Source organism: Lupinus angustifolius, chromosome LG15 (genome assembly GCF_001865875.1).
Source record: "Lupinus angustifolius cultivar Tanjil chromosome LG15, LupAngTanjil_v1.0, whole genome shotgun sequence".
NCBI classification, from domain to species: Eukaryota; Viridiplantae; Streptophyta; class Magnoliopsida; order Fabales; family Fabaceae; genus Lupinus; species Lupinus angustifolius.
In genome coordinates, this window is record NC_032023.1 from 11,274,030 (window position 1) to 11,283,015 (window position 8,986).

General features: G+C 32.3%; 1 protein-coding gene across 1 annotated transcript; it reads right to left on the bottom strand.

The window, feature by feature from the left end:
• LOC109328581 (target of Myb protein 1-like) lies at window positions 1,035-6,685 on the bottom strand. Its single transcript, XM_019562102.1, has 11 exons — window positions 6,384-6,685; window positions 5,823-5,906; window positions 5,061-5,178; window positions 4,183-4,261; window positions 3,888-3,986; window positions 3,689-3,802; window positions 2,925-3,085; window positions 2,529-2,604; window positions 2,369-2,454; window positions 1,791-1,952; window positions 1,035-1,693 (listed from the first exon to the last, which is right to left on the bottom strand). The coding sequence occupies exons 3-11, from the start codon at window positions 5,159-5,161 to the stop codon at window positions 1,285-1,287; spliced, it is 1,287 nt and encodes a 428-aa protein (XP_019417647.1). The 5' UTR covers window positions 5,162-5,178; window positions 5,823-5,906; window positions 6,384-6,685; the 3' UTR covers window positions 1,035-1,284.

Sequence of the window (8,986 nt, forward strand, 5' to 3'; positions counted from 1 at the left end):
GTTAATGATGATGAAGTAAGAATGATAGATAATACAATAATTATGTAAAAAACTCTCACGTTATTACTATATACATATTTTTCCATAATTTATCTCACTATTTTCCCATGAATTCAAATAGGAGTATCACTAATGAAAAAGTAAATCAGATATTTTTCATGGGAAACATTTTAAGAATTTATAATGAGAATAATAAATCAATATATAAAATTTATATACATTAACGATATTAATTTCCAAACCAAACATACTGACTATGGAATTTAAAATAGTATCACATGACAAACATTAGATATAAACTAATAAATCTTACCACTTCATTTATGGCAAAATGATGTGGATTATTACCATAGTATGCTGTGAGAAAGAGAGAGAAAAGATAAGAATAAGGTAAACATGACTCACGTGCCCTGCATTCATGACAACGTTTGACATTTTTGTTTCGCATTAATTTTATATGGATTGAATCTCCCAAATTAGTTAATGCTCCATAGATAAGATGTTATATTAATATGTGTCATTTGTTTTAATCAGTTAAAAAAATATATTTCAATTAAAATTTATTAATTATTTTTTGATCACACAATCATATGATAAAGATGTGCTACCATCTAACTGTGGCCAAAGGGGTCATGTTGCTATGTATATAATAATAATAATAATAATAATAAGTCATATCCATCTTGTTCAACACGTTTTCAATGCACTTTTTTATTTTATTTTGTTTCCTCATCTCCTTAGATCAATATATGTGAAGTTTTATTAAAATAATACAGCTCTCTTTGGTCCTGTTTGTAGAGTTGTAGTGAACGCTTTATTAATTCTTTACCCACCAGGGCAACATTGTACGTAGTCTTGCAATATGTCAAACGCAAAATCTTAAACTCTAACACAGATGAAGAATGCTATTGTTGTAGATTTATAGACAGAGGTGGAGAGTAGGCCTCTATAGCAGACAAAATATTATGGTGTTAGGGGTAGAACAAACAAGGGTGGAACAAAATAGAGAATAGAAGGAAAAGAAACCAACCAAAAACCACCCAATATTTAAAATAGTTTACCAGTAGAAATAAATATTAAAAATCCACACATATCACCTTGCACCATAAACTTACAAACCCCATGTCATGGCATGTGATCTCAGAAAACTACTTACAAGCAATTCATGCACTAAAGCAATGCATTTTTCCATTTCCACCCTTCTCACAATTCAAATTTTCTATTCCAAGTTTAAGACAAAAATTATAAATAATAAGTCAACAGTGGTCCCTTTTGTTTAAGAGATCAGTCACTAAAATCATAGCTTCCACTGTGAGAGTTGCTGCTATTTTGACTATGCAAAGAGAGGCCTCTCATGTGGCCAGACAGATTAGAACCATCCTTGTTTTCCTGAAAATATCTCTCCCTCTCAGTGTATTTTGCAGGCGGTGGCGGAATGGCAATAGGAAGAAGCTCCCCATTCTGTTTCGGAGGTGGTGGCGGAATTGCAGCACGAGGAAGTTCTCCATTCTGCTTTGCACGTAGCGGTGGGATTAAAGCGGGTGGTGAACGGGCATTAGTTTCTCGAGATGGCTCTAAAGTGAGTGGCCGTATTAGTGGACGGTTAAGTCTCTCACCAAGCAAACCCAAGTGAGGGATCTCGGTTTTAGAATCTTCCTCCTCTGGCATTGCACAAGCCTTTCCTTTGCGTAATCTGCAAGGCATTAGTCATAGATATGAATATTCAAAATCCAGTTTTACCCTTCATAGCAAGGAAAAATTTTTATTCTGAAATCATGTAAGCAAGGCACCTTCGGACTAACTGTTCCGGGTCCTCTTCGTCCTGGGCTTCTTCATGGTCAAATCGAGCAGCAGTTGTTGTAGCTCTACCAGAAAGAAGGTCATCATGTCTTGCAAGAACTTTCTGAAGCTTCTCATTTAGTTCAATAGCTTGAGAAACTATCCTCTCATCTCTACATAAGAACAATGCAAATACCAGTTGAAGTTACAAACTAACTATGAAATAAATGCATGCATCCGCAAATACATAAATTATAAGATTGGAATTCTTGTTAAAAGTTAACTGCTCCAGTTTAGGAGCAGTTAACTACTCAACTCCCATATGAAGTGTACAACAAAAATGTTCACTAAAACTCTATCTTTGTCTTAGAAAAATACAAGCAAAATGAAAACCACAACTTAGGATCAGTACTAAAACTCTAAAGCATGTGTATTATTGAACAAGCTAGTATGAGTATCAAAACAAATTCTTAGAGCTACCATTGATAGAAGCAAAGGCATTTCCATCCATTTTCTGAACCTTTAAACTTTAGAAAGGATAAAGCAGGAAACGGTAAAGATGAAACAAAGAAATTTGAAGTAACCTTACCGAGAAGCCATCACTAGATGCATTACCCTTTGCTTCTGAAATGAACATTGTTCTACAAGGTCAAGAGTGAATTCATCCCTTGCTCCCTGGAAAAGAAATAACATTTCTCAGCAAAACTTAATACTATTCATAGATTCTATAACCACCTCTTGCAACTCACCTGAGGATTCTGAGCATCAACAGCGTCAAGGACTTCTTTCAGAACTTCTAATGCATTACTAGCCTTTTGAATGATGCTGCAAAAAATGATTGCAAAATAGGAGATGTTCTTAGCTAGATGAAAATGAAGATAAGAATAAATATTTTTAGAATCTTCATCAAGAAAACACTCATTAAGAAATAATATGCGCCCATACACAAAAATAGATTTTGAATCTTATCATTCATTTCATTAGACCAAAAACTATTGTATTTGGCTAAGTCTTCCTATCGCATTTTCCATCCTAGCAAATAGTTATTCTCACCATAATAATCATTTTCAATGCATTCAGCTAGAAAAGGGTTTCTAAAGATCCTGTCAACCACAACTGCACCAAAACTGGAAAGCAAAACTCACCTGGATTCGGGGACAGGCTGCGATTCTGCTTGCTTAGCAACCCCTTCATGTTTAGGCGAGGCCTGCTCCCTGTTCGGCATATTACTACTTCTAGTAGGTTGAGAACTAGGACGATTTGATTGGACTGCTTCAGTCCTTTGAGTAAACTGCACTCCAGCACTCTGTAAAAAGTATAAAACCCAACGCCGTAAAAATTCGAATTTAGCATTAGCATTCAAAGGACATGTAACGCCTAGTATTGAGGAGAAAAAGTATTCACTTGTATTATACTATCATGTACAAGGAGAGCATGAAAGTAGTAGCTGCCTACAATTCAGGTAACAAATATTTTAGATAGAAAAGTTTGCTAACAACACGGGGGAATGTTAATGCCTAATATGCAGCATATTTGCAGACTACCCATGGACTTGAGCTCTAACATAATGATACAACTTTGCACAAATTTATCATTTAATCATCACCAGTGCGCTCTAAGCCTATAACACCAACTACCATATTAGCTAACCATCATTACCTTAAGTTAGCACCATAAATTGTGTTCAAATATGAACAGAAATGTACTCCACTACTCCCTCCTTCCTGTAAGGAATTAAAGACTCAACTGCTGACTAAATTGAAAAGTGTGTGCTAATGGGCTATATCCACCTCCTCTTAATATTTTTAAAATCGTGTAGTTTAAGTAACCTCACTCTTACTCTACGTCTCTGCCAAGAAAATAGTCTAACAACCACATATTAATCAAATGAACCCAGATCTGTACTTACCACCAAATCATAATATGCATTGTAATACTGTGGAAACTTTCCAGAAGCACCACCAAGCGATGTTTGTGTGGCATCTAGTAGGAGAAATACCCGCTCCCTCACTGGTAGATCTGACTGCAACCGCAGAAAGACAATAAAGAATGAGTTTCAGGAAAACTAATTGTGGTAAAGAACACAAGTCTTTCTGAAAAAAACTTACCTTTTTCTTCACAATTTTCACAAGAACGGGAATGATCCCTGTATCAATCACCTGCTCATGAATATGCTCCCCAGTATTGTTCATCAACATCTCCAGCAACTAGAATATCAAAAGATGAAAAATATTTAAGTAGAATACCATGTAACAGGAAAGCAAGCAGCATAAATATCCAACACAAGAAAGTCAATTAACCAAGCTTCTCAGTTTCAGATAAAGCGATAATTATGTAGAGCCAAACCGTGTCTTCACATAAGTTATTGAATATAGGTAAAACTAATTATGTCATTACACTCACCATGACAGCATAAAGTTGAGTATTAGGGTGTTTGCTACCCAGTCTCTTTTTTATAGCTTTAACGACATCTCTAGCTTGCCTGCATACTCAAAAGATAAGAAAATGGTTAATAACAATAATGCCATTTACGGGTTCACCTATGTTTATAGTCAGGTGAAGGAAGCCCTGCCAGGCGCTTAACTTGAATTGCAAATTAGATATGCTAAGCACCAAATTCCAGTTGTTTACCAAATAATTGAAGTTTTTATTAGACTAACTAGACCTAAGTCAATCCCAAAAGTTAGCTCAAAGTAGGAGGGTTCACCAAGTTACCGTAAGGGGTACTTTGACCATATATCCATCTAATGTAGAGACTAAACAAACCCCCGCTCACAACCATGTCAGGACATCTGGACTATGAAGTTTGCAAAACTGGGTATCTACAGATGGCCCAACATCAAGATTAGATTAGGCTTTGATACCATATTAGAGTATCTGAGTCTCATTCACCTCGAAAGTTAACTCAAAACATGAGGGTTGCCCAAATTATTGTAAGAAGTATTTTGCCAATATACCCTTCCGACGTGAGACTTAAAAGGCTTCAAGCTTAAAGTTTTCCTTACAACAATCAAGCCTAATCTTGATGTTGGGCCATCTAAAGAAGCATGCAATTAGCCACTCGGGCATAGCGCAAGTGGCAAGGGTTGAGATCATTGTTTTGATTCCTACGCAAAGAATAGAAGAAACACACATTTACAAAAGTGCATAATGGGAGTTATATATTCCAAAATTCAAATGAGTATTGTTTCATGTCATACAAATACAATTGGCATCAACTATTCATTTTCCCTATGTTTTAAAAGAAACAACCATATAAGGAGATGGAAGCTTTGCAGTACCTTTTATCATGAGCAACTATTTCACATATTTCAATATTTTTTGCCCAATCAGTTTCAGCCAGTTTCTCACTTGTTGCAGCATTGACTAGGTCAGCCACCATCTTTCCTTGATAAAGTTCTAGAAAATAAATAGCGCATTGATTGTTAGAAGATATTTCAGAAGAGTACGCAGGAAACAAAGGGACAATATTAACTAAACTTAAATCCAGTGGTTTATCAACTTTCACTAAAGAGAAACAAACAAAGTCTTCCAATCGTTCAAGAAAGGCCACAGGAATATGAAGGTTTGAACTTATTCCGTATATAATGACAAAAAAGAAGGAAAGAAAAGAACAACCTTGAATAAAAGTTAACTTCAATCTAAGACCAAATGGAGAACAAATATTTTCCCCTATAATGAATGTCATAACAGAATATTGACTACTTTTTTCAGATTTTTGGGAAAAACCACAAGAACACACAGTTTTAGTTAGTTAGACTATTGAGATTTGACATTCTCAATTGCCAATCTACACTCCTTGTTAATCAATCATAATTTTAGAAAATAAAAACTAAAAATTATGAGTGGTAATTAAGGAGTGTAGATACACAATTTTGAGCACCAGTAGCATTCGAACTTTATGCAAATAATAGAGCAAAATTTAGGTTTCATGTCACATTAGACTCTTAACCATTACATATATAATATTTGCAGGGAAGTGAAATTCAATTGATAAACCACATAAAATTTTTGCTTATCACAACACCCATAAAATCACCTACCAGTAAATTGACCTCAGTTCAAGGTGAAAAATCCAATCATGTTATAGTAGCAATCGAAGTGTGCACAATATGTCATGAACTACCCTGCAATCGTAGAAATCCATGGCCACATAATTCAGCACTTCGCCCTAAATTTCATTGTCAGTGAAAAGAAATTGCAATGAAGAAAAACAAGTCAAAGTTACAATTTTTATATACAGAAGAAAAATGAATACTCATTTGCAAAAAATGGTAAAATCCAGGAAAAAAAATCCTCAAACAGGAGAGTGCTGAGCTGAGAATCTGAACTGTTAACTGTAAATTTAAAATTATTGCACATTGCTCCTTCCTTTTTTCCTCATTAGCAAGGATAAACATAAAGGGTATCAAAATTATCATAATTAAGCTCATAAAAAAGTAATTGCTTTAACATCTAAACTGAATCATGATCTCAATTACCCTCAGATCTAAATTTTAAGACACACCCACAAAATCTACAACTACAATACACATAATTCAAATTCACAAAAGTAAAAAAAGCTTAATTTAAAAATCAAAATTATTGCGAGTCTGAAAAATTACCTGTAAAAAACCGATATAACAACAGATATGAGAATGAAGAAGGCGAAGATGCACAGATATAAAGCTTTAAGAGCTTCAAAATTTGATGATCATGGAAAATCAAATGCAAAGTTTGTAGCTTTTTCTTTGTTTCTTAACTTTAACCTCTTATGGAATATGATGATGGTGAAATACTCAAGTGTATTTTGAAGATAGTGGACAAAATGTTTTCTTGTACAAAGAGATATTTGAGGTTTTGGGTTACAGAAAAGTAAATGGATAAAAAAATAAAAATTTATTATTATTGTAGTAATCGAAAAATGGTTGGGGAAAGAATCTAAGGTGGGGTGTTACAGTTTACTTGTTTGAAGAAACGGCACCGCCATAAGTATCTGTCTGTACCGAAAGTAAAGGTTCTTTTTTATAATGCCTAGCTGGAATTTGTTAATATCACACCTTTATTCTCTTTCTTTTCCTCATGTTTCTACCCTTTCTTTCTACACTTATCATGCACGTTACACCACCACATCCTTTTTCATTTATTGTTTTTCCTTACTTCTTTTTCTTTCATGTATTGTTTTTCCTTACTTCTTTTATATCCCACAAATTTCACTATTTTATATGTCATGAATTATGATTGGTCAAAAATACTAAATAATTAAATTTTTAATTTAAATATTTTTTTAATTAATCACATCCCATAAAATAAATTTATGGGACAACAAATGTGCTCTTAAGTAATTCTAGTTAAACTATGAAATTTGTGTGGTTAAACCAAACTAAACCAAAAAATGTGGGACAATATGATTCTATTGTTTGGATGGGTTTAATTTAAAAAAAAAAAACTATTTAAGATCGAATATTTTGTGGTTCTAAATTAAAAAACGGCTCAAATAGAAACACATTTTTAAAAATGTTTTCATTATTTTTAACAAGTTAAAAGATTTGAGGAAACATTATATTTATTATTATTATTATTATTATTTCAGATTGTTTAATATCTTATTATTTTAATTGAGTTAATGTTCAATTATTTTCATTATTTCGCTTTAGTTAATGTTAAATTATTTGTCATGATTTTATTATTTTCATTGTACAAGTCTTTTCACCAAGTTTCTTAACATGCCTTCTTTCGATTTGTGTTATTAAAATATACATATAATTTGTGTTTTAAAATTGTAATTGGGATTACAATGTGAGGTGTTGTAGGATCTGTTCTTACAAACAAATTCAATATAATTGAAACATATCTTTCTATTTAGTTTTTGAATTATATTAAAAAGCGAATTGAACTTTCACACTTCTAATATTAGGACACATTTTTATAATTTTACTACTCAATCATATTAATGTGTGATTGAGAGTATTTGAGTTTATATTAACTAGTGTGTACAGACACTTCGTGCTTGCTGGCGAATATTGTGCGATAATACATATTCAATTTTTATATATTTCCTTTTTTTGAATTAAAATGTATTTGTTGTGTTCGATGTACTTTATATTATATTTTTGTGTGTTTATGATAATGTTTAATTTAAGGTGAGATATGTGGTTAATTAATGTATTGGTGGTAGTTGCTTAGGATTATATAGTTTTTTTGTAAAAATTAAATAATGCTAAGGGCAATATAGAAAATGAAAATTACACCATGAGGGAAATTATTTCAAGTTTTAATTTTATATATAGTATAGATATATCAGTCACATACATTATGCATATATAACACTGCTCCTATAAATAAGGAGCACTTGCAATAACAATTTCATATTTTTCTCCCCTCTTCTCTCTCTTGGTTTTCTCTCTCTTATAATTTCTCTTGTTCTAGTAATGTATTCTTTTAATTCTACCATGGTATCAAGAGTTTCTAGATCCTAAGTTTCATGGTATCAATAAAAATTTCATGATAAATGAAATTGAATAACTAAAATCTACTATCTATAAATAAATTACTCGAGTGGGTGAAATAACAAAAATGAGCACTAATTGATGTGTTATTTATGAGGACTTTTTGGTAACTTTCATAGTAGCACATGTCTTACTAGGTCTTACTAGCTACCGTTAATGTTTTTGTAAGTTCCTAATATATTTCATTTCCTTACATTATCTTTAACCACATCTATTAATAATATAATAAAAAGAACTCCCTCATGTCACATGTCACTTTCTCCTTCCCTCATGCCACATGTCACTTCCTCCTCACATATTTTTCTTCCTACTTTTTATATATTATATATTATATATTATATATTTTATATGCTAATAATAATTTAATATTAATTAGTGATCGGTTCATGTCGCCACCTCACTAAAATTGAGTGTTTAAGTCATTTTCTCATTCCCTCATACCACATGTCACTTTCTCATTCCCTCATGCCACGTGTCACTTTCTCATTCCCTCATGCCACATGTCACCTCCTCCTCACGTATTTTTCTTCCTACTTTTTATACATATTTTTTTCCTACTTTTTATATATTATATATTATATATTTTATATGCTAATAATAATTTAATATTAATTAGTGATCGGTTCATGTCGCTACCTCACTAAATTGAGTGTTTACAACATCTATGTTTTGTTATGTTAAAAAGTAATAGTCATTGAACATTAGATAAATTAAAATCA

What these genes read in the sequence shown, in the direction of transcription:
- LOC109328581 (XM_019562102.1), bottom strand. Translation starts at nt 5,161, where the DNA reads ATGGTGGCTGACCTAGTCAATGCTGCAACAAGTGAGAAACTGGCTGAA. An exon ending in CAGCCTGTCCCCGAATCCAG is followed by an intron (nt 2,605 to 2,924) that starts GTGAGTTTTGCT and finishes CATTTTTTGCAG; the next exon opens with CATCATTCAAAAGGCTAGTA. An exon ending in TTGATGCTCAGAATCCTCAG is followed by an intron (nt 2,455 to 2,528) that starts GTGAGTTGCAAG and finishes TTTCTTTTCCAG; the next exon opens with GGAGCAAGGGATGAATTCAC.